At 44.6% G+C, this 25,678-nt stretch overlaps 1 protein-coding gene across 1 annotated transcript in view; it reads left to right on the top strand.

The window, feature by feature from the left end:
* Positions 1-25,678, top strand: part of LOC139263812 (cancer-associated gene 1 protein homolog) — a 242,780-nt gene that overhangs the window by 60,868 nt on the left and 156,234 nt on the right. The window contains exons 7-8 of the mRNA XM_070879900.1: positions 3,328-4,155; positions 19,830-20,111. Coding sequence (XP_070736001.1) covers positions 3,328-4,155; positions 19,830-20,111 — 1,110 coding nt within the window. The remainder of the gene's footprint in view (positions 1-3,327; positions 4,156-19,829; positions 20,112-25,678) is intronic.

The following is a 25,678-nucleotide window of genomic DNA, read 5'->3' as shown; positions in this document are numbered from 1 at the left end:
CCCTCGCCCTTTATCCCTTATCCGGGTCCCGAGGGTTCCGGATAATGGAGGTTCAACCTGTATGCACAAAATCCCTTATACACTATACAGAATTACGTAGCATTTACATCGCAGAAACAGGCCATTCAGCCCAACTGGTCTATGCTGATGTTTATGCTTTTTTCTATTTGTTCATGGAATGTGGGCGTCGCTGGCAAGGCCAGCATTTATTGCCCATCCCTAATTGCCCTTGAGAAGGTGGTGGTGAGCTGCCTTCTTGAACCGCTTCAGTCCGTGTGGTGAAGGTACTCCCACAGTGCTGTTAGGAAGGAGTTCCAGGATTTTGACCCAGCGACGATGAAGGAAAGGCGATATATTTCCAAGTCAGGATGGTGTGTAACTTGGACGGGAACTTGGCGGCGGTGGTGTTCTCATGTGCCTGCTGCCCTTGTCCGTCTAGCTGGTAAAGGTTGCGGGTTTAGGACGTGCTGCCAAAGAAGCCTTGGCGAGTTGCTGCAGTGCATCTTGTAGATGGTACACACTGCAACCACGGTACGCCAGTGGTGGAGGAAGTGAATGTTTAAGATGGCGGATGGGGTGCCAATCAACCGGGCTGCTTTGTTCTGGATGGTGTTGAGCTTCTTGAGTGTTTTTGGACCTGCACTCATCCAGGCAAGTGGAGAGTATTCCATCACACTCCTGACTTGTGCTTTGCAGATGGTGGAAAGGCTTTGGGGAGTCAGGAGGTGAGACACTCGCTGCAGAATACCCAGCCTCTGACCTGCTCTTGTTGCCATATTATTTATGTGGCAGGACCAGTTAAGTTTCTGGTCAATGGTGACTCTCAGGATGTTGATGGTTGGGGATTCAGTGATGGTAATGCCGTTGAATGTCAAGGGGTGGTGGTTAGACTCTCGCTTGTTGGAGATAGCGATTGCCTGGTACTTGTGTGGTGCGAATGTTACTTGCCATTGATCAGCCCAAGCCTGAATGTCATCCAGGTCTTGCTGCATGCGGGCATGGACTGCTTCATTATCTAAGGAATTGTGAATGGCACTGACTATGCAGTCATCAGCGAACATCTCCATTTCTGACCTTACGATGGAGGGAAGATCATTGATGAAGCAGCTGAAGATGGTTGGGCCTTGGGCACTGCCCTGAGGAACTCCTGCAGTGATGTTCTGGAGTTGTGATGATTGATCTCCAACCACCACAACCATCATCCTTTGTGCTAGGTATGACTCCAGTCAGTGGAGTGTTTTCCCACTGATTCCCATTGATTTCAGTTTTACTAGGGCTCCTTAATGCCACACTCGGTCAAATGCTGCCTTAATATCAAGGGCAGTCACTCTCACCTCACCTCTGGAATTCACTCTTTTGTTCATGTTTGGCTGTAATGAGGTCCGGAGTCAAGTGGTCCTGGTGGAACCCAAACTGGGCATCGGTGAGCAGGTTATTGGTAGCACTGTCGATGACACCTTCTATTACTTTGCTGATGATTGAGAGTAGACTGATGGGGTATTAATTGGCCAGATTGGATTTGTCCTGCTTTTTGTAGACTGGACATACCTGGGCAGCTTTCCACATTGTTGGATAGATGCTAGTGTTGTATCTGTATTGGAACAGCTTGGCTAGAGGCGCAGCTAGTTCTGAAGCACAAGTCTTCAGCACGACAGCCGGGATGTTGTCGGGGCCCATTGCCTTTGTTGTATCCAGTGCGCTCAGCCGCTTCTTGATGTCACGTGGAGTGAATCGAATTGGCTGAAGACTGGCTTCTGTTATGCTCCACATGAGCCTCCTCCCAACTTGCTTCATCTAACCCTATCAGCATATCCTTTGATTTCTTTCTCCCTCATGCACTTACCTAACTTCCCCTTGTGGTAGCAAGTTCCACATTCTCACCACTCTCGAAGTAAAGAAGTTTCTCCTGAATTCCTTATTGGATTTATTCTTGACTATCTTGTATTGATGTCCCCTAATTTTGGAATCCCTACAAGTGGAAACATCTCTATGTCTACCCTATTGAACCCCTTCATAATTTTAAAGACTGGACAATATTAAATGGTACAACTTTAAAATTATTTGAGCATCACAGACATTGTGGTTCAAATATACATCATTAAAAGTGGGAGACAACTTGATAAATTTGTGTTTTATAAAAAAAAACATATGGGATCCTGTAGGACATGCGGAAATAACCCCTCGCCTTGTCCAACAATTTATAGAGTTCTGACCCATGGAACAAAACAATTCAAAAACTAATGAATCTGTGAAAAACTTATTTTTACATAAAATCAGCAAGAAATTACAAGTAAGTTCACACAAAACTGTGTAATACCTCCTTGATTATACGTCAGCAAACACAGGATTATTCCCTTAGTTTAAAATCAAGCACATATGTACTAACACCAGCGAGTGATCGGTTCGGTGATGACTAGACGTATGACTTTAACTGGCAACTGCCCAGGTTGCCCTCGACTGCAGCCCCGAATGACTTTTTGCAGCAGTGTTTATACCTCGCAACTTGCCCACTGCGTGCGTGTTCCAAATGTTTTCTTCATTTCTTCTTACCGGTAGCCTTAAAGACATAATTGTTTACAGATGGTCTTGTTTTTCCTTGTGATAATTCAACAGTCCATTCCCATTCAAGGTCAGTTACTCTTATCTGTAAAAACAGCTCACTGCTTCAACAGTTTTAAAAAGATCTCACAGGAATCAGTCTCCTGGCTTCCCAAAGCATGCTGGATCATTAAATTTGGTAAAACTTTTAAGTTTGGTCAAATTATAGAAAAGTTACAGCAAAAATGATGTATTCTTACAGATCCTAAGTTTTATAAATAGAGACATTGAGCTTGAAGGCACAGAGGTATGCTAAACATTTAAAATTTAGTGATTAACTGGTTAGCCCACAGTTAGAATATTGCGTCCCATTTTGGGTGCTTTACTTTAGGCAGCATCTTAAGGTCTTGGTGGAACTACAGAAAAGATTCACTAAGATTATAGCAGAGATGAGAGACTATAGTTATGAAGAGAGATGAGAAAAACTGGTGCTCTTGATATTATAGCAGAAACACTAAAGAATTGGATAGAAGTATTCAAGATTATGAAGAACTTTGATAAAGTAAATCAGGAAAACTATTTTCAGTGGATGGTGAGTCGGTAACCAGAGGGCATAGATTTTAGATCAACATGAAAAGAATAAAGGGAGAATGGTCCATCAAACACAATCGAGGAAGCAGAATCCATGTTAGCATATAAAAGGAAAATAGGTAAGTAATTTAAAAAAAGGAATGAAGGAAGAAACTTCGATTATGGTCCTAATATATTTTCCCTTTTTTTTAAAAAAAGGTGGAAAGATTCCAGGACGATAATATTAGTGAATGTGACACTGAGAGCCTTCTAGTTTTTCCTGGGGAGGACTCATCTGTGGCCAGTGTTTACGAAGATAATCAGAATTTAGTGACGGAGCAACAAAGCAATTTGTTAAAGATACCTGTGGAGAATGCACAGTGTGAAAGAACCAATAGACACTCTGAAATACATCACTCATTGGGTGACGTGAATTGCCTTAGTGACCATGTTCAGACTGTGAAACCGCAAGAAGAGAATAGGTACCTGGATGAGAAAGTGTCAGATCTAGAAAAGGACGCTGAGCAACAAAATGAGGTTCTTCGGAACCAGGTCACAAGTCTCAAATGTGACAATTCAGAAACAGAATATGTGGACAAAAATACATCAAAAAAAGAACAGTTGGCCATAAATTTGAAAAACTTGGAAAATGCCACAAAAGACATGCAAGAATATAACCAGAAGATGATGCTGGCAAAAGACACAATTGAAGATACTGCAGAGACAGTTAAGATTAAATTGGAAAAAATTCAGTGGCAGCTTACAGAAATAGAGAATGCCAACAGGAATCTTCACTTACAAATTAGAAAGCTGAACGCCGATTATAGTCAAATACAGGAACATCACCAATGTATGGTTTGTGAGAACAAAAGTTTAGCAGACCAGTGTGTTGATCTGCAAACAAATTTAAATAGTACGGCAGCAGAAAATGAACAAATGCTAACTGTAATAGCCAAACTGGAGAAAAAGATAGAAGCAGCACTTGTGAACTTAGCTGAGATCAAAACAGAAAAAAATAAATTGGAACAGCAAGTCCAGTCCTTAAAAGTAAGAAAAATTATATTTGTTTATTTAAGTTCTATCATTTTTTTAATTTCTCAAATGGAGAGCTGTATACTAACAAGACTCTTAGCTCAGAAGAAGAAAGCATTCTAATGATCCACTGGAGTTGTGCTTAATTTCTGTTTATCAGTGGATAGCATTAGTAATGATGTGTTACTGATTATGTATGTTTGCATAAAGAAAAATATGAGTTAGTTGGCACCGTCATGTTGCTGAAGCCTAACCATGTTGATGCCGATTAACTGTTGATAACTGTGAGGTGTAATGTATTTGCTTCACGTGTTCTTTGCTTAAGAATTCATAGCAACACATTGCTATTAAGAACTAGTTGATTTATTAAAAAAGGTTTAACAATCACACTACACATTACCAGTTCATCCACTAGGCTAACAACTGCATACCTCATCGTGGATGACCTAGACCCAACTGAATGGGGTTTTATTGAGTCTTGTGAACATCACGTGACTGGCTAAGCCACTCACAATACAACAGCTCTCCAACTATTTTAGCAGAACCTTTAATCAAATGCCCTCTTTTGGCCAAGGGCATTAGAACCCACAAATTTCAAAATAAAACGTTAACTGCAACTTAAATCAAATTAAAATTTGGTTGCCGGGGGTGATGATGCATTCCAGCCCCTCCGGTGCCCACTTCTTGCGGAAGACTGCGAGCATACCGGTTTACACCGCTTGCTCCATCTCCAGGGACACCCTGGCTCGGCTGTAACCGTGGAAGAGAGGCAGGCAGTCGGGCTGAACGACCCCCTCGACTGCCCGCTGCCTGGACCGGCTGATGGCCCCCTTGGCCGTGCCCAGGATCAGTCCTATGAGGAGGCCCTCGGACCTACCCGCTCCCCTCCGCACAGGATGCCCAAAGATCAGGAGTGTGGGACTGAAGTGCAACCAAAATTTGAGGAGCTGCCCCTTCAAATAATTGAATAGGGGCTGCAACCTCGCACATTCCATAAAAACATGGAACACAGACTGCTCCAGACTGCAGAAATTGCAGGCGTCCTGGGAGCCCGTGAACCGACTTAAAAATTTATTGCACAGGACTTCCCCGTAGCAGCTCTACAACTATTTATGTAGACAACATTAATCAAGTGCCTCCTGGTTAAAGGGGGGCACACTCCAGACACTTTTAAACAAGTGTCCCCTGGTTTCAGCAGCTCTACAGCAATTTTGTTGTCAGCAGTTCTGCAACTTTTTTGGTTGTTATCAAATAAAACAATTAAATCAAGTGCCCCCTTATTAAAGGGGGGGACACTCCAAACATTTTTCAATGCCCTCTTTTTGTTTTTTTGGGTTTTTTTTTTGTGGGGTTTTTTGTGTTTTTTTTTAAGGCACCGAGAGGCAACTTATACAAGTGCCCCCAGACTGGGGGGGACACTAAAACCTGGCAATAAAACAAATTAAACTTTAAAACATGTAAAATCAAATTAAAATTTGGTTGCCGAGGGTGATGATGCACTCCAGTCCCTCCGGTGCCCACCTCTCGCGGAAGGCTGCGAGCGTACTGGTGGACACCGTGTGCTCCATCTCCAGGGACACCCTGGACCGGATGTAAGCGCGGAAGAGAGGCAGGCAGTCGGGCTGAACGACCCCCTCGACCGCCCGTTGCCTGGACCGGCTGATGGCGCTCTTGGCCGTGCCCAGGAGCAGTCCTACGAGTAGGCCCTCAGACCTACCCGCTCCCCTCTGCACAGCGTGCCCAAAGATCAGGAGTGTGGGACTGAAGTGCAACCAGAAATTGAGGAGCAGCCCCGTTAAATAATGGAATAGGGGCTGCAACCTCGCACATTCCATAAAAACGTGGAATACGGACTCCTCCAGACCGCAGAAATTGCAGGCGGCCTGGGAGCCCGTGAACTGACGTAAAAATTTATTGCACAGGACTGCCCCCGTAGCAGCTCTACAACTATTTATGCAGACAACATTAATCAAGTGCCTCCTGGTTAAAGGGGGGCACACTCCAGACACTTTTAAACAAGTGTCCCCTGGTTTCAGCAGCTCTACAACTATTTTGTCGTCAGCAGCTCTACAATTCTTTTGTAGAAAACAAAATTGAACAGTTAAATCAAGTGCCCTCTGATCTGGGGGACACTCCAAACACTTATCAAGGCCCTTTTTTGTTTTTTTGTGGATTTTTTGGGGGTTTTTTAGGGCACTAAAATCATACATTATACAAATGCCCCCTATAAAAGGGGAGGGGCAGCAGCTCTACAACTCTTTTGGAGAAAACCATAATTAATTAAATCAAGTGCCTCACGATCTGGGGGACACTCCAAACATTTTTCACGTGCCCTTTTTTTTTGTTTTTTTTGTGGTTTTTTTTGGTGATTTTTGTGGGTTTTTTTGGGCAGTAAAACCATAATTACAAGTGCCCCCTATAAAAGGGGAGGGGCAGCAGCTCTACAAACCTGTAAGTATACTCACAGGTGCATACATTATATAAGGTAATAAAGTTTCAGTTGATTACCGAGACCTCGTTTGGCTAATATATATTGTTACAAAGTAATGACCTTAAAAGAGCTGGAATTATATATTTTGTTTACATTTTAAATTGGCGCAGATTTAATGATTCATTTCGGTAAACCCATTTGTGTATGACCCGATGTCATCCGGTTATTGTTAGATCCTGCTCACTTTCCCAGCTATATTTACGTGAGCATGTATTTCGAGCAATATATGGGAGATGTATGCACTTGTGATGTTGGCTGTTTCAGCACTACTTCACTGTTGATGGTTTTAAAATGTTCAATTCTGAACAACTTGAGCGATTATATTTTAGGAACGTGAAACTATGACACAACGTCTGAACTGCGTAACACCTGTTTTTCAGGTGCCATGCGGCCTCCTAAGGCCCCTAAATGGCGCATGCACTTCCAACCAGAAGTGCGCCACCCACTAAGTGAGTTAGTACAGACAAGAGGCATCCTTTACCCATGCCTGAAGCAAGTGTTAGGCCCTTTGAATATGCAAATAAGGTTCCTGGCACCTGCTTCAGGTCCCCGCTCTCAACATTGGTTTGCCTTAAGGCAACCAACTCTAAACATCTCCTGCATAAGAAAAAAGTTAAGTACTTACCATCATCAGTATGATCGCCGCCATTCCCAATCCCAAGATCCCCAACCTCCAGGCCCGCCAATCGCTCCCTCCCGAATACAACCTCCAAACCCCCCCGTAGACCCCAATCACCCTCCTTCCTGAACACATTCTCCAGGCCCCCCGGCCCGATTCCCGATCGCTCCCTGACCAGGAAAATCCCAAGCTGAAGACCCAACCAAATACCTGTAGGTCACTGCACTAACGGCAGTCCAATCTTACTTTGTATATCTTGCTCCTGCTGCACTGTCTTCATGGTAATGAGATCTGAGGCCCAATGTCCATGGCTCCTCGAACCTCATCATTTTTGCTCTGGATAATTACCCTGTGCCGGGGACTACCCAAAAATGGACACTCTTGAATTTAACCCCAATAAGAGTGAATTCAGGGAGGCTATGCTCTTGGCTGGAGCCTCACTCAATTGGAGTGCGGGTTGGAAAATCAAACGCAGCAGTCAGCGTATTTAATTTGAGGCGGTCTCAGTTCTCCAGATAAAAGTCAGGAGCATCAATTGGGTACGCTGATTCTCTGATCTGCATACTATTCAAGCAAAGTTCTGGTGTTGGGGATGAACCCTTTATAATCTGTACCTTTATTGTCTTCAAGGAATTGTATTGTTTTCATTAATGTGTTAATCCTATATAATAAAAATCTCCTTCATCTGGCATCTCTTATGTAAGTGCAGGAAATGCAACACCTGCCATCACAATGGGGGGGGGGGGGGGGGGGCGTAACCGAATGTCTGCGCCAGTTTTTCACATTTATGCAAGCTTGGCCAACTTACATTTTTCCCAGGATGGTGTATGTGACCAGTCCCAAAAAACCTTCTGGGCACTTAAGAAAAAGCATTAAAAAATCGGCGCGGAAAGACGCCATTGTTTTTACGCAAAGTTTTTGAGGGAGTCAAGAACACATTAAATATGCATCATGATGCATAATTTTTTCAAAGATAAAACACAGAAAATGGAAGTTTAATGCAATTCTTTAATTTAGGATTTTTTTCAAAGTGCTACGCCTCCACCGAACGTCTCCAAACCAGGCTCATGGGTCGGAGCGTCGTCCAGCAGAATCGGTCCCTCGTCCTGACACGGGCTCGTCTTCAAAAGAAGCCTGGGGGAGGTGGGGGGTGTGTGAAAGCCGAACTGAAGAGATGGAACCCTTACACTATGCAGCAGCATCAAAAGAAGCCCGTTGGGGGCGGGGGGAGGTGTTTGCCGAGCCCCTGTGTCCGGGCGAGGGAGTGATTCTGCCGGCCGACCCTCGAGAAGACCTTCAGTCGGTGGTGGGGTGGTACTTTGAAAAAAATCTAAAATTAAAGTATTGCATTCGACTTGGTTGTCCCAAATGTCCTCATTTGAATGCCTAGCTTCCTGTTCTAGGCAAGCCTATTGCGCATGCACAAACCTGGTTGTGATCCATACTAGGACGTTGACCTTGGGGAAAGAGAGAACAAAGAAGCTTGTCCTGCTGTTTTGAGCTTCTTACAAAGGTACAATTTAATCATGGGGGCAATACTGACAATGCCATACTTCGTGCAAGCCTTCTGAATGATGGTGCGGAGGAGGAGACGATTGATTCGACGTCATCGCATGAGGAACCGCAGAACACGTAGAATGATGGGCAGGAAACCTTATCCACGTCAGGTATATTGAGACAGATGTTCATACCAGCACCTGAGTGATGCAGACTGTGTGAGAAGGCTGCATTTCTGCAAAGATGTTGTTACTGAGATCTGTGACCTGTGAGTTAGTAAAAGGAGACCTGCAACCTAGACTCATCAGGAGGACTGCGTTGTCAGTTGAAGTGAAGGTTACAGCTGCAATTTCATTCTATGCATCTGGATCAGTCCAGGCCACAACTGGGGCTGTGTGCGCCACTTCTCAACATGCATTACATGCCTGCAGTTGGCAGGTGACTGCTGCACTATATGCCCAGAGGAATGACTACATAAAGTTCCCCTTGACCGCCAACGCAATGCGTGAAAGGGCTGTGGGCTTCTCCAGGATTGCTGGCTAACCAAAGGTACAGGACTGCATTGATTGTACCCATATTGACTTGTGAGCACCTTTGAAGGATTCCGAGATGTACAGAAATAGAAAAGACTTCCACTGCGTTAATGTGCAGCTCGTGTGTGGCGACATGCATTGCATCATATCAGTTGATGTGAGATACCCTGGGAGCACCCATGATGCGTTTATCCTATGCGAGAGCGCTGCATCTGCCATGTTTCAGCAGTAGCCAGAAGGGCAGAGCTGGCTGCTGGGAGACAAAGGGTACGGCCTTGCCACCTGGCTCATGACACCCCTACGCGTAACCCGGACGGAAGCTGACGGGGAATACAACAACATTGCAACACGCAGCATAATAGAGTTGGCAACTTGAAACAACATTTCTGATGCCTGGACCATTCCAGAAGCTATTTGCAATACTCCCCTGAGATTGTCGGTCAGTTCACTGTTGTGTGCTGCATGCTGCATAACTTAGCCATCATGAGGCAGCAGCAACTGCTAGTAGAAGACCCACCTGAGGTGAGAGTGGCTGATGATGATGATGAAGATGCAGATGATGAGGAGGTGGACGAGGAAGCCATGCAACTACCTGAACCCGGTGCACAGCAGCGGAGGAGGGCGAGCCGTCATACCACTTTAACGATTGCTTGAGCCTTGCGCCAGCAGTTCATCTGTGAATGCTTTGCTGCCCGAAGGTTCAGCGGCAACTATTCCAAATGGACCATGTTTACTGTTTGGACCTGTTCTGTGTTGTATTAATGGAACAAATAATGGAAATTCTTCTTCTTTACATCAAAATGTTGTGTTAATAATGGAACAAATAATGGAAATGATTCAGTTATAATTTAAAATATATTTTATTCAAAAGTTTAACCAACAGTTGTTTGTGTCGGAACAGTGCGAGGCATTTAAGGAGGAGATCCGGAAGACTCAGGCCAAACATGTGCCCTTAAAGAAAAAGAGTGGGAGTAACAATTCTAGAGCCCCCTGGATGTCTAGGTTCTTACAGGGGAGGATAAAGAAAAAAAGGGAAGCTTATGTCATATACCGATGGCTAAATACTATAGAATCTTTGGAGGAATATAGAAAGTTAAGAAGTAAAATTAAAAAGGATATTAAGAATGCTAAGAGAGAGCATGAAACATTCTTGGCTAGTAAAATTTAAAAAAACCCAAAGATGTTCTATAAATATATTAAGAGCAAGAGGGTAACTAAAGAAAAGGTAGGGCCTATTAGAGACCATGAGAGTAATCTTTGTGTGGAGGTGGAAGATGTTGGTATGGTTCTTAATGAATACTTTGCGTCTGTTTCACAAAGGAAAGGGGTAATGCAGATACTGCTATCGAGGAGGAGTGTGAAATTCTGGATGAAATAAATATAGTGAGAGAGGAAGTATTAAGGGGTTTAGCAGCATTTAAAGTAGATAAGTCCCCAGACCCGGATGAAATGCATCCTAGGCTGTTGAGCGAAGTAAAAGGAAATAGCAGAGGCCTTGACCATCATTTTCCAGTCCTCTTTGGATTTGGGCATGGTGCCGGAGGACTGCTAATGTGGTACCCTTGTTTAAGAAGGGAGAAAGAGATAGGCCAAGTAATTACAGGCCTGTCAGCCTAACCTCAGTGGTGGGAAAATTATTGGAAAAAATCCTGAAAGACAGGATAAATCTACATTTGGAAAGGCAAGAATTAATTAGGGACAGTCAGCACGGATTTGTTAAGGGAAGATCGTGTTTGACTAACCTGATTGAATTTTTTGAGGAGGAAACCAAGAGGGTTGATGAGGGTAGTGCATACGATGTAGTGTATATGGACTTCAGCAAAGCTTTTGCTAAGGTCCCACATGATAGACTGGTCACAAAGATTAAAGCCCTTGGGATCCAAGGCAAATTGGCTAGTTGGATCCAAAATTGGCTTGGAGGTAGGAAGCAAAGTGTAATGGTTGATGGATGTTTTTGTGACTGAAAGGATGTTTCCAGTGGGGTTCCGCAGGGCTCAGTACTGGGTCCCTTGCTTTTTGGTATATATCAATGATTTAGATTTGAATGGAGGGAGTATGATTGCAGATGACACTAAAATTGGGTGTGTGGTTGATAATGAAGAGGAAAGTCATGGACTGTAGGAGGATATCAATCTACTGGTCAGCTGGGCAGAGCAGTGACAAATGGAATTTAATTTTGAGAAGTGTGAGGTGATGCACTTTGGGAGGGCTAATAAGGAAAGGATATACACATTAAGCAGTAGGCCACTTAATAGTGTAGATGAACAAAGAGACCTTGGAGTGCTTGTCCACAGATCCCTGAAAGTAGCAGGCCAGGTGGATAAGGTGGTTAAGAAGGCATACAGAACGCTTGCCTTTATTGGCCGAGGCATAGAATACAAGAGCAGGGAGGTTATGCTTAAATTGTATAATACTCTGGTTAGGCCGCTGGAGTACTGCGTGTAGTTCTGGCCGCCGTATTATAGGAAAGACGTAATTGCACTAGAGAGGGTGCAGAGGAGATTTACTAGGATGCTTCCTGGAATGGGGAATCTTAGCTATGAGGACAGATTGGATAGGCTGGGTTTGTTCTCATTGGAATTGAGGAGGTTGAGAGGAGACCTCATTGAGGTGTACAAAATTTTAAGGGGCTTGGATATAGTGGATAGCAAGGGTCTATTTCCATTGGTGGAGAGGTCAATTACGAGGGGGCATAGTTTTAAGGTGGTTGGTGGAAGGTTCAGAGGGGATTTGAGGGGGGTGCCTTCTTCATGCAGAGGGTTGTAGGGGTCTGGAACTCGCTGCCTGGAAGGGTAGTGGATGCAGAGACTCTCACTACATTTAAAAGGTACCTGGATGGGCACTTTAAAGTGCCGTAACCTGCAGGGAATAGAATATGGTCAGGATGATCTCCTGGACTAGTTTCGATCACCTGGATGGGTCAGAGAGGAATTTTCCCAGATTTTTTTTCCTGAATGGGCCTGGGTTTTTATCTGTTTTTTGCCTCTCCCAGGAGATCACATGGATCTGGTTGGGGTGGAATGTAGAATGTTTTAGTTTAAGGGGTGTCGCAGTTGTGTGGAGCGGACTGATTGGGCTGGGTGCTCTTTACCTTTCCACCATTGTTCATAGGTTTATATGTAACCTTCAGGGCTGCTGACCGAGGGCCTTGCGGCTCTTTGTCAGCCGACGTGGACAAGATGGGTTGAAATGGCCTCCTTCTGCACTGTAAGTTTCTATGTTTCTATGTTCGAGTTCTTTCACTTTTGTTGTATGCCACCTTCCTCTGCAAAGATGAAAATATAACTTTTTAGAGAGGCTTTCTTTCTGTTGGGTGGAACATATACAGATGGTCACATTTACAATTGCAATTCCAGTGAATAAATGAAAATATTACTTACACTAACTACTTGACCAAGATCCTGCCACTTGTTTTTGCACTGGGCTCCAGACCTTGGGGTGGTCACCATTGCACAGTAATCTTCTGCAAGTTGGTTTCAGTGTTTCTTCATTTCTTTTGGTGAAACTTTTATGTGACCTCTGCTAGTATCCAGCTCGTGCCATCTGGCCTCAATTACAGCAACTAGTGCCTCCACTTCATCCTATAAGAAATTCTTGGTCCTTGCACCGCGTTGCATCTTGCATTGCAGCTCCGATTTTTCCAATGAAAATGAAAGTTCTTACACACAACTGGCTCTTTAAAAATGGCCGAATGCAAACCGGGAGCTGTACTGGGCATGTGCACCCATAGTAATCACGTTAAAAACATCCTTTTTTTTGAGCATGCACAGAAGGGGGGACATTAGGCTCCACCCCCTGAAGCTGCGCAGCACCAAATTCAAAAAATAGAACGGGAAAAGTTGCAAGTTATTTTTTTGGAATAGTCGGGGCCAAAAGAAACAGGCGGAACTCTTGCAGTATGCCAAAAAAAAGCATTGGGGACAATTGAGCCCTATAAGTGTCAGCCGTGGCTCAGTGAGTAGCACTTCCACTTCTGAGTCAGAAGGTTGTGGATTCAAATCCAACTCCAGGAAATAAAATCTATGCTGACACTCCAGTGCAGTACTGAGGGAGCATTGCATTGTTGGAGGTGCCGTCTTTCGGATGAGACGATAAACTGAGGTCCCGTCTGCCCTCTCAGTGGGCGTAAAATATCTGATGGCACTATTTTGAAGAAGAGCAGAGGAGTTCTTCCCAGTGTCTTGAGCAATATTTATCCCTTAACCAACATCATTAAAAAAAACAGATGATCTGGTCATTTATCTCTCTGCTGTTTGTGGGATCTTTCTGTGCGAATAAAGGCTGCCACATTTTCTGCAACAGTAACTACACTTCAAAAGTTAGCTATAAAATGCTTTGGGATGTCCTGAAGTCATGAAAGGCATTGTATACACGCAAGTCTTTTTCACTCACCTCTGTCCAGTACCCCAAGCACTCCTTCCAGGTAGACAACAATTGACTTCCGACAACTTAGTATACCATTGCTCATGGTGCAATCTGCTCTACATTGGGAAAACCAAATGCAGATTAGGTGATTGCTTTGCCGCACACCTCCATTCTGTCCGCAAGTGTGACCCCAAACTCCCTGTTGCTTGCCACTTCAATTCTCTGCCCCCATTCCCCCTCTAACTTATCTACCTTTCGCCTTCCACACTGTTCTCGGGAAAATCAATGCAAACTTGATGAACAGCATCTCATCTTTCTACTAGGCACTTTGCAGCCCTCTGGCCTTAAGATTGACTTTAACAAGACCTTAATGAAACAGTAAAAGGGAATATTATTTGAATGGGGAGAAATTACAACATGCTGCGGTGCAGAGGGACCTGGGGGTCCTTGTGCATGAATCCCAAAAAGTTAGATTGCAGGTGCAGCAGGTAATCAGGAAGGCAAATGGAATGTTGGCCTTCATTGCGAGAGGGCTGGAGTACAAAAGCAGGGAGGTCCTGCTGCAACTGTACAGGGTATTGGTGAGGCCGCACCTGGAGTACTGCGTGCAGTTTTGGTCACCTTACTTAAGGAAGGATATACTAGCTTTGGAGGGGGTACAGAGACGATTCACTAGGCTGATTCCGGAGATGAGGGGGTTACCTTATGATGATAGATTGAGTAGACTGGGTCTTTACTCATTGGAGTTCAGAAGGATGAGGGGTGATCTTATAGAAACATTTAAAATAATGAAAGGGATAGACAAGATAGAGGCAGAGAGGTTGTTTCCACTGGTCGGGGGGACTAGAACTAGGGGGCACAGCCTCAAAATATGGGGGAGCCAATTTAAAACCGAGTTGAGAAGGAATTTCTTCTCCCAGAGGGGTGTGAATCTGTGGAATTCTCTGCCCAAGGAAGCAGTTGAGGAAAGCTCATTGAATGTATTCAAGTCACAGATAGATAGATTTTTAACCAATAAGGGAATTAAGGGTTATGGGGAGTGGGCGGGTAAGTGGAGCTGAGTCCACGGCCAGATCAGCCATGATCTTGTTGAATGGCGGAGCAGGCTCGAGGGGCTAGATGGCCTACTCCTGTTCCTAATTCTTATGTTCTATGTTCTAAATCTCCCATTTGCCCTCTGGCACTAGGTGCTAGCAATGTGGGATGGGTGCATTTTCGGGGAATGGTGGTGGCAAGCAGGTTGATGCTCAGGGTGGGGACATCTAACCCCCTCACTCCTATTGAAACACTAAGCTCGGGGGGTAGTTTCCACCCTTGGTGTCAATGTACTTTTTTCTTCCATCAGACTCCTGAACCTTGGAGCCTGCCCCACATTCCTAGTTTTTTATGCTTCCCATTCCATTTGCTCATCCCTCTGTTGTTCCTCTCACACTTTCAGTGTCTTGTATATGTTTTTTATTTCTCATTATTCTTCCTTTGGTCTCCTGCACGTTATCAATTCTGCCATTTAACCATTTCCTGATCCCCACCATAGCACTTTAGGTAATTCTATAGGCTGCATTTTCAGTCCGTTGCTGCCTGTTTGCTCTGCGGAGGGGCGGTAATGGCTGTGGAAATGATTTTCGGCTGGGCAGCCAGCTTCCAGCACCCCACCCGGACATTTGGTGCCGGTATTGCGGGGGCGTTGAGTCCGCAGAGTTGAGCCGGTGTACAACACCCCCGGTTGCGACACCGTTGTGAAATTTGTTTGCAGTGGGACGCGTAGTGGGAAAGTGGTTCCGGCGGTGGGATGAGCAAGGTATTGGGAATGTTTTTTGTGTTTTTTGGGAGGATTTTTTTCCCATGGAAGCCTCTCTTAGGGCGTTCCGAGGCCTGCTCTTTAGCTCGGTATTTTCAGTTGCTCAGCCGACCTAGCGCCCTAAGAAAGGTGTGGAATGCCACCCTGAATGCTTCGCTCCACACTCAGGACCCAGCTACAGACGCAAACCATTTCCCGGCGCAAAATTTACTGCCCCACCATCATTATCGTCCAAAAAAGCCTCCAACTGAAAATCCAGCCCTATGAGGGTAATTTTATCAAATTGTACGCCTACCGCGGGGCCACATTCCCAAAGAGCACATATCTGGAATTCTGGTGCATGGTAGAAGGGAATGGCTGCAAAACTGGGAGTACCATAATCAGATACATAGAGCTTTCCACCTAATTCTCTAATCTATGCCCCAGTTGTGCGCAATTCAATCGAGAATAAAGCACTGGAAAACATTTTCTCAGAGAGGCCTATTCCTGTGCTGCGAGCGTGAGGTTCAATTTGGAGTACTTGGCTGGAGTTTGAATTGCTAGGGCCAATATTCCTGGCGGCTCTGCATCTGGAGGCGGGACAATTGCAATGCACCTGAAGAACACTGCACCTGTCCAGTCCTCAGAATATCTGAACTTGGTGGAGCAGGTCATTATCGTGGACCAGTCACACTGCCAATTGGTAGAGCCTTCCACTTGGACACGAGGAAGGAAAGTCAGACTCTGCTGTCCATGATCAAAAATGCTTTACTTCACTTCCAATATATACATGATAGTTACACACCCATGGCAATGCAGATGGACTTTTGTGTCAAGAGTAAAATGCTGGACTGGTTCTGTCAAGCAGTCAGTGGCATTCGTGAGTAACTTTTCCAATGCGGGGCAGTGATTCTTCCTGCATTTCAGGTCAATGACCTTTTGTCAGAACTGGATGAAGTTCTGATGAAGGAGCATCGACCTGAAACATTAACTCTGTTTCTCTCTCCATAGATGCTGCCTGACCCGCTGAGAATTTCCAAAATTTTGTTTTTATTTCAGATTTCCAGCATCCACAGTATTTTGCTTTGGTATTCAGAAGTAATTTTTTTTAAAGTCAAGTAAGATGACCCATTCATGTGGGGGAGTGTAATTTTGTACTATTACATGATTTTAATTTAAGTGAATCCATTCATAGCTATAACTTACTATGTTAACTTACTGTCTTTGAAATAAAATCACTTAATGTTTTGTCCTTATCTCACTAAAATGTAAACCATCTGCCTCCTAAAAGACTGGAGAAGCACTGTGAGGGCTCGTGCGAAGGACATGCTATCCAGTTTCTATGTTGAGGGGGCATATTGTTACATCCTTTGGATTATAGTATCATACAAGTAGATATTGGGCAATGTGGGTCAACTTTGGTACATGAGGGATAGGTCCTTCACTTATGGGAGCAACTGACGCCACTAAACCCAAGAAGGTGTGTGTAACAATGGCCCTCTCCTCCGCACAGGACCATTCCTCATTACAGGATCTCTTGCCCTATAGTCTCCAAAACCTGACCACTGCATCAAGCATTTCTTATGGAGGCCATTATTAGGCCAAAAATACTGGCATGTCTTTAAGGGTGGCCTTTAACTGCAACCGATAACCCACTATTGTGGCTTCAGTGTTCTCCAATCACATCATGCCTTGAAATATTGATGAGGTGAGATCAGCCTGCACTCTTGCAGTTGCAGATCTGCCGTGTAGTCTAGAGGCGGTGTACATTTTCTGCCTTTTGTTGGGAAATAAAGTCCCTCTTTTTTTTGGCCTTGCACCCACTGATTAGAAGACAACCAAGTAATCGGCTACCAGACCTTACTCAGCTAAAGTTGCTCCACACCAGCTGCCAGTAGGTGGAGAACTCTTGGCATGGGGGAATCAGAACTGTTTCTTGCCACTGTCATGGTATAACGTGCTTCTTTTTCAAATGCGTCAACACTGTAATAGTTACAATTTGGAGCCAATGTTTTAGAAAACTGTAAATTAGGATTGTTCTGATGAAAGTTCATCAACCTGAAACGTTAACTTTGTTTCTCTCTCCACAGATGCTGCCTGACCTGCTGAGTATTTCCAGCATTTCTGTTTTTATTTCAGATTTCCAACATCTGCATTATTTTGCTTTTGTATTGAGCCCTAGCCACTGTCTGAGGCTGAACCCCTTGGCATCCTATTTGATCCTAAAATGAGCTTCCGACCACATATCCTCTCCCATCACCAAGACCGTCTACTTCCACCTCCGTAACTTTACCCGTCTTCGCCCCTGCCTCAGATCATCTGCTGCTGAAACCCTCATCCATGCCTTTGTTACCTCTAGATTTGACTATTCCAATGCTCTCCTAGTCGGCCTCCCTCTATAAACGTGGGTTCATCCAAAAACGTGGCTGCCTGTGTCCTAACTCACATAAAATCCTGTTTACTCCTCACCCTTGTGCTTGCTGATGTACATTGGCTTCCGGTGCGGGAATGCCTCGATTTTAAAATTCTCATCCTTGTTTTCAAATCCCACATTACCTCAGCCCTACCTATCTCTGTAACCTCCACCAGCCTTACAAGCCTTTAAGATCTCAGTTTTCCTCCGACTCTGACCTCTTGCACAATCCCGATTTTAATCGCTCCACCATTGGCAGCCGTGTCTTCAGCATCCAAGAACATAAGTTCTGGAATTCAATCCCTAAACCTCTCCGCATCTCTACCTCTCATTCCTCCTTTAAGGTGCTCCTTAAAACCTATCTCTTTGACCAAGCTTTCTTTCCTACTATCTCTTCATGTGGCTCAGTGTCAGATTTTGTTTGATAATCGCTTCTGTGAAGCGTCTTGGGTCGTTTTACTATGTTAAAGGCATAAATGCAAGTTGTTGTTGTAGGACAAGACAGGTAATGCACTCAATCAAACTCATTCATTCCACAGACCATGTACAATGTGTTCAATCCATTTCTGCTCCTGAAGAAAGAATCTGAAGACTCTTTCCCATCTTCCTCCCCCATCCCGCCTCGAAAAAAAGACAATTGCAAAATATGTCTAATCTTATACCTCACATTATACAGTTTATTTAAATTTGAAGACCTCAAAGGAAATAATGTTAGCATAGAATTTAGCTGTTCCATGAACTTATCTCCTACTCATTAAATTAAGAGGATGGACACTGTGGTCAATTCAGAAACACCCTATCGGAGATGAGAGTACAACTGGACTGTATCTCCCTACAATAAAGTATAGCAAAGTTTCAGTGACATGCACGAGGTGCAGAGACATAAGGGCCGAAGTTGCCCCCCCACCTTAAGCTCTTAGAGATGGTAATGGAGTGGTTAGGCCTTACCGACTGGGGGCATATGGATAGGCTGATCCTTCCTAAATTGCCCCCGGGCCAGGAGTGGCTGGAACAGGTTTCTGTGCCACCCGTGCTGCCACCCGTCAGGCACATATTGACCCCACACCAACTGGTGGCGATCCCCTTTCCGTCCCCCGTGGGAAATTGCCCAACGGGAAATTGCCCGGTGAGAATTTGCCCTGCAGGAGCAGCGCTGCCGCCAGTCGGTGCCTCTGACAGGTTTCCCCTGTGGGAAGCTGTGTGTGGCTGGGTGGCACAGCTGCCCTTAAAGGGGAGGGCGCGCTGCCGGCGCCTCCATTTTATTTTAATTGTCAGGCCGACTCCGAGGTCGGCCCAATAATGGTGACCATGGGTTCGACCAGGCCGCCAACAGATAACCCAGCACCCCCTCTTGGATATTGGGCTGCTGGCCCGGCCAAAATCCTCCCTGGTGGCCCAGCGAACCTAACTAAACTTATTGCAGTGCTCGCAGCAGCCCCCCCCCCCCCCCACTTTAACTGAAGGGGAGGGACATCCACGTCACGCTGACGCCATCAGCGACGTGCTGACATCAGCAGCGCGGCGCTGATGACTCATTGGGGCGGCCGACCCGATCCAAGGGCACTTTAGCCCCTCAACACCACCCCAACCGGAAATACAAAACAAAGAGGTGAATATCGGCACAAGATCCGCCCCATGGATTGGGGCGAAGAAAAGTCTTTTAAGATCGGTAAGTGCGCCTACTCTTAGTCGGGTTTTGCTCCCTCGGTGTGCGCTGACAGCCTCAATAAATTTAACTAAAAGGTTAAATACTATTGTAAAATGAAAGTAGCATTAACCTAAGGAATTAGAAATATGAATTAAACTATGTTCACCTGTGTTTTATTCATTTGTTGCCTGTTAAGTGTGGCTTCTGTCAGATATCTCTATCATAGGAACCCGTGGTATACAATCTTTCAACCTTAAAGGTTTAGAGTCTCAAAGCATCTCTTAATAAATAGATGTTTCAAAAAAAACTGTATGAACGAAAAATAATTTCCTTTTCTTCTTTCAAGGATGAGTATAATATCCAAGAAGAAGTAAGAAATGTAGAGAGAGAACAAATTATCAAAAACTATAGCAAACTGGTCGATGAGGTTGAAAACCTTCGTGTGCAATCTGAAAGAGAGCACATAGACACACAAAACCTAAAGCATGAAATTGCTGCAGTGAGAAATGAGAACCTCCGGCTTCAAGAGGTTACGAAGGAGGAGATTAAAGAAAAGAAATCGGCAGAGCTGGATGCCAGGAGGTGGAAGAAGGAGTTTCATAAACTCGCTGCAGAGCAGCAGGAAAAAGTACGTTCTCACTAAGTGGCTACATGCTAAGAGCAGATTTGCTAACGTACTTGAGAACTTGAGTTTGGCACGGACTCGATGGGCCGAATGGCCTCCTTCTGTGCCGTAATGACTCGATAATGACTATTACTTAATAATGATAAAGAAGAAGTTTTGGTTATTTACATTTATTTATTGCTAGTAAATACCATATATAACCTTCAGGTGAAGTAGGGGTAAGAGGGTGCGAGATAATTGGACCAGGACATGCAGTCATAATTCAGTCCCTTGTTTAAAGTCATATGTTTTGTCTTGATTTTTTTGAGTATTATCATAGAATCATAGAATAGCACAGCGCAGAAGAAGGCCATTCAGCCCATTGAATCTGTGCCAGCTCTTTCAAAGAGCAATCCAGTTCGTCCCACTCCCCCTCTCTTCCCCATACCCTGCAATTTTTTCTCCTTCAAGTATTTATCCAATTTCCTTTTGAAGGCTACTATTGAATCTGCTTCCACCACCATATTATGATTTTATATGTAATAAATTCCTGTGTCCACATATTTAATGGTAATTGCCTGTGCAATGTTGACATGCTGTAATTAGAGCTTCCTGCCAGTGGTGATGCTGCTGCAGTGCTTCCACGAAAGAGTGTTACTTTAGCGTGACAAGTTCACATAGGCAGTCTCTATAATAAATGTAGACATAATAATTTATGTTGGGGGGTGGGGGGGTGGTGCGGAAATTGACATGAGAGCATGCAAATGTAAAGCCCAAATTTTAACTCGGGGTGGGAATTGGGAAGGCAGGAGCCAAGGCAGGCGGCAAACCGTCCTGATCTCGGCAGTGTGAGGCCTGTGCGATTTTAACTCCGGGCCCTCATCTGCATACCCGCTCTCAGTTGCTTGCTGGAAGCAGAATGTCGGGTGACCGCAGACCACAGCTGGGGACCAAAGGAATGGTCCCTGGCATTGGGGTAAGTTGCATAGAGGGGTTTTCAGGAAGGCCTCATGATGGGGAGGTGGGGGTGTATGGGGGGACGAGCCCGGTGTAGGAGAGGCCTAAACTTTCCTTTGTGAGGAGGAGCTAGGCTCTCCTGCTTAAAGCTCCATTTTAATTCCTACTGATGATAGAGGAGTGCAGATAAATTGAACTGCAGGTGTGCCTGATGTGATGACAAGTGTTTGAACCAATGGTGAACAAGATTCACTTGTTTGGGATCCATAATGCCATTGGTGCCCCAAATATTGAGTCATTTATCCTAATGAGTGTAGTTGACACATTTGCTGTTAGCCTACATTCTTTGCTGAAAGTGGCTACAGAGACCCTGGAAATACGCCAGACAAAATATGGTGCATACAAAAGGTAGTCTCGTCTGAGCGGTAATCTCGTAGGATTTGTTGGCTGCAAACTTGTTGGCTGTAGGAGTACAGTTGACTAGTTTAATGGGACAATGTATATTACTTGCACTGCAGTTGTGCATACAAAAGTCGTGTATCAAGAATGTGTACCAAGGCATTGAGCACATGTCTGCAGAGCTTGGTGGTTATACCACTCCCCATACTAATGTGAACAACCATTATAACATGGCTACCCATGGAAGATCGAAACTGGAGCTGGTATGCCATTCTAGTGATGAGCTTAATGGCATCTTTAGAAATCATAGAAAGTGGTTTGGAAGAGTTGACCTAACCAAGTAATCAAACGGAATCAATGACCGAGAAAGAGATTCACTAACTCAAGGTGATGCAGTGATCTAGTGGCGATCCAATTTCACGGCACTATCTCATTTCCAAAAGGATGGGGTGAGCGGGGGGGATGTATCATAAAAGGCAGCATGTGACCATCTGGCCATTTGTCTCCTAATCCTCTTCTGGCTAGCCTACTTGCTGCTCCCCATCTGTACACTACCTCTTCCAGCTGACTAAGTGCAACAGCTGTGTTACTGCTTGTAAACATCAGTGAACATAAACATAAGAATTAGGAACAGGAGTAGGCCATCTAGCCCCTCGAGCCTGCTCTGCCATTCAATAAGATCATGGCTGATCTGGCCGTGGACTCAGCTCCACTTACCCGCCCTCTCCCCGTACCCTCAATTCCCTTATTGGTTAAAAATCTATCTGTGACTTGAATACATTCAATGAGCTAGCCTCAACTGCTTCCTTGGGCAAAGAATTCCACGATTCACAACCCCTCTGGGAGAAGAAATTCTTCTCAACTCGGTTTTAAATTGGCTCCCCCGTATTTTGAGGCTGTGCCCTCTAGTTCTAGTCTCCCCTACCAGTGGAAACAACCTCTCTGCCTCTATCTTGTCTATCTCTTTCATGATTTTAAATGTTTCTATAAGATCACCCCTCATCGTTCTGAACTCCAACGAGTAAAGACCTAGTTTACTCAATCTATCATCATAAGGTAACCCCCTCATCTCCGGAATCAGCCAAGTGAATCGTCTCTGTACCCCCTCCAAAGCCAATATATCCTTCCTTAAGTAAGGTGACCAAAACTGCACGCAGTACTCCAGGTGCGGCCTTACCAATACCCTATACAGTTGCAGCAGGACCTCCCTGCTTTTGTACTCCATCCCTCTCGCAATGAAGGCCAACATTCCATTAGCCTTCCTGATTACCTGCTGCACCTGCAAACTAACTTTTTGGGATTCATGCACAAGGACCCCCAGGTCCCTCTGCACCTCAGCATGTTGTAATTTCTCCCCATTCAAATAATATTCCCTTTTACTGTTTTTTTTCCCCAAGGTGGATGACCTCACACTTTCTGACATTGTATTCCATCTGCCAAACCTTAGCCCATTCGCTTAACCTATCCAAATCTCTTTGCAGCCTCTCTGTGTCCTCTACACAACCCGCTTTCCCACTAATCTTAGTGTCATCTGCAAATTTTGTTACACTACACTCTGTCCCCTCTTCCAGGTCATCTATGTATATTGTAAACAGTTGTGGTCCCAGCACTGATCCTTGCGGCACACCACTAACCACCGATTTCCAACCCGAAAAGGACCCATTTATCCCGACTCTCTGCTTTCTGTTCGCCAGCCAATTCTCTATCCATGCTAATACATTTCCTCTGACTCCGCGTACCTCTATCTTTTGCAGTAACCTTTTGTGTGGCACCTTATCGAATGCCTTTTGAAAATCTAAATGCACCACATCCATCGGTACACCTCTATCCACCATGCTCGTTATATCCTCAAAGAATTCCAGTAAATGAGTTAAACATGATTTCCCCTTCATGAATCCATGCTGCGTCTGCTTGATTGCACTATTCCTATCTAGATGTCCCGCTATTTCTTCCTTAATGATAGTTTCAAGCATTTTCCCCACTACAGATGTTAAACTAACCGGCCTATAGTTACCTGCCTTTTGTCTGCCCCCTTTTTTTAAACAGAGGCATTACATTAGCTGCTTTCCAATCCGCTGGTACCTCCCCAGAGTCCAGAGAATTTTGGTAGATTATAACGAATGCATCTGCTATAACTTCTGCCATCTCTTTTAATACCCTGGGATGCATTTCATCAGGACCAGGGGACTTGTCTACCTTGAGTCCCATTAGCCTGTCCAGCACTACCCCCCTAGTGATAGTGATTGTCTCAAGGTCCTCCCTTCCCACATTCCTGTGGCCAGCAATTTTTGCCATGGTTTTTGTGTCTTCCACTGTGAAGACCGAACAGGCATTTCCACATTTCCCATTATTAAATCCCCCTTCTCATCTTCTAAGGGACCAACATTTACTTAGTCACTCTTTTCCGTTTTATATATCTGTAAAAGCTTTTACTATCTGTTTTTATGTTTTGTGCAAGTTTACCTTCGTAATCTATCTTCCCTTTCTTTATTGCTTTTATAGTCATTCTTTGCTGTTGTTTAAAATTTTCCCACTAACCTTGGCCACCTTATGCACATTGGTCTTTGATTTGATACTCTCCTTTATTTCCTTGGTTATCCACGGCTGGTTATCCCTTCTCTTACCGCCCTTCTTTTTCACTGGAGAGGTGTAAAGTGCAGTGAAGTGCTGCAGGGCCAAAGGTACTACTGGCATGTTGCTCTTTCTGGCTTCCAGGCTGCATTGGCAGAAACCATTACACATTATTAAGGGAGTGCTTCACCGGCGAAGGTGCCGTCTTTCAGGTGAGACGTTAATCTGACGGCTGATCTGCCCCCTCAGGTGAACGTAAAAGATCCTATGGCACTATTCAAAGAAGAGCTGGGGAGCTCAAGTGTTCCGGCCAACATTTATCCCTCAACCATTATTACCAAAAATGATTATCTGGCCATTTATCGCATACTGTTAATGGGACCTTGATGTGTGCAAATTGGTTGCCACATTTTCCTACTTACAACAGAGAATACACGTTGAACAGAGAAAAGTAAGCACTTAGGGATGTCCTGAGGTTATGAAAGGTTATATATAAATTTAAGTTCATTCTTATCACGCAGCAAGGCTGTATTACAATGATTTGATGTGTGAAGCACCTTGAAAGATGTTAGTGTGCCAAAACTTTCAATTGTAAGTTGCAGCTTAAATATATGCCCTGCTAGAATATAGGCATGTTTAATGTATAAACAAATGTAAGGTAGCACTATTACCTATGAGTTGATGAGTCAGAAAGTCATAAGTTCAAACACCACTCCAGGAACTTGAGCACATTATCTTGGCTGATATTTTAGTGCAGTACTGAGGGAGTGCTGCATTTTTGGGGATGTTGTCTTTCAGATGAGATGTTAAACCAAGGCTGTGTCTGTCTGTAAAAGCTCCCATGTCACGATTTGAAGAAGAGCAAGGGAGTTCTGGTGTCTTGGCCAACATTTATCCCTCAATCAACACCACATAAAAAACATCCCAAGTAACCATTTACCTCATTGGTGTTTGTGAGAGCTTGCTGTGCTTGCCTACAAAATGGGACAGCAGTAAATGTGTAACAGGCTGATAGTGAAGGCTTTGTGACATGCATACTTGGGTTAGCTACAATGTCTCAGCTATTTTCTTAAGGTCTACTGTCTTCATCTATTCACAGTTCCCATGGGTACTGTACAAAAAGTTTTCTCTGAGGAACGTGGTTGGAATGCCAAATGAAGTAACCCTCCTCGCACCTCCTCATCACTGTCCATACAACAGATTCATGTGCTGCACCTCTCCATCACTTGCCCACAGACTCCACTTTCTGTCTCCTAATCTATTTTGCTATCTGCCCCTATACAGCCTTTGCACAGCTCGAAACAATGGGCTAAATTTTTAGTTTGTACCAGTTTGGGAGCGAGTGGGTAGTTAAACGCGCTGAAATTGACAACGCATCGCAAAGCCGGCTTCAACCTGTCGGCTACCACCTAGTGAGCGCGCGAGAGACCCCCTCGTGAGAGGCGGGTGACCTAATTAAAGCAATTTATAGATTGTTCATCATCATCATAGGCAGTCTCTCGGAGTCGAGGATGACTTGCTTCCACTCTAAAAGTGAGTTCTCAGGTGACTGAAGAGTCCAATGTGGGACCTACAGACTCTGTCACAGGTGGGGCAGACAGTGGTTGAAAGAAAGGGTGGGTAGGGAGCCTGGATTGATGCATGCTCCTTCCTCTGTCAACGCT

Source organism: Pristiophorus japonicus, chromosome 1, assembly GCF_044704955.1.
Source record: "Pristiophorus japonicus isolate sPriJap1 chromosome 1, sPriJap1.hap1, whole genome shotgun sequence".
Classification (NCBI taxonomy): domain Eukaryota; kingdom Metazoa; phylum Chordata; class Chondrichthyes; family Pristiophoridae; genus Pristiophorus; species Pristiophorus japonicus.
Note: the sequence above shows the minus strand (reverse complement) of the source record. Positions and strands in the feature narration are given on the sequence as shown.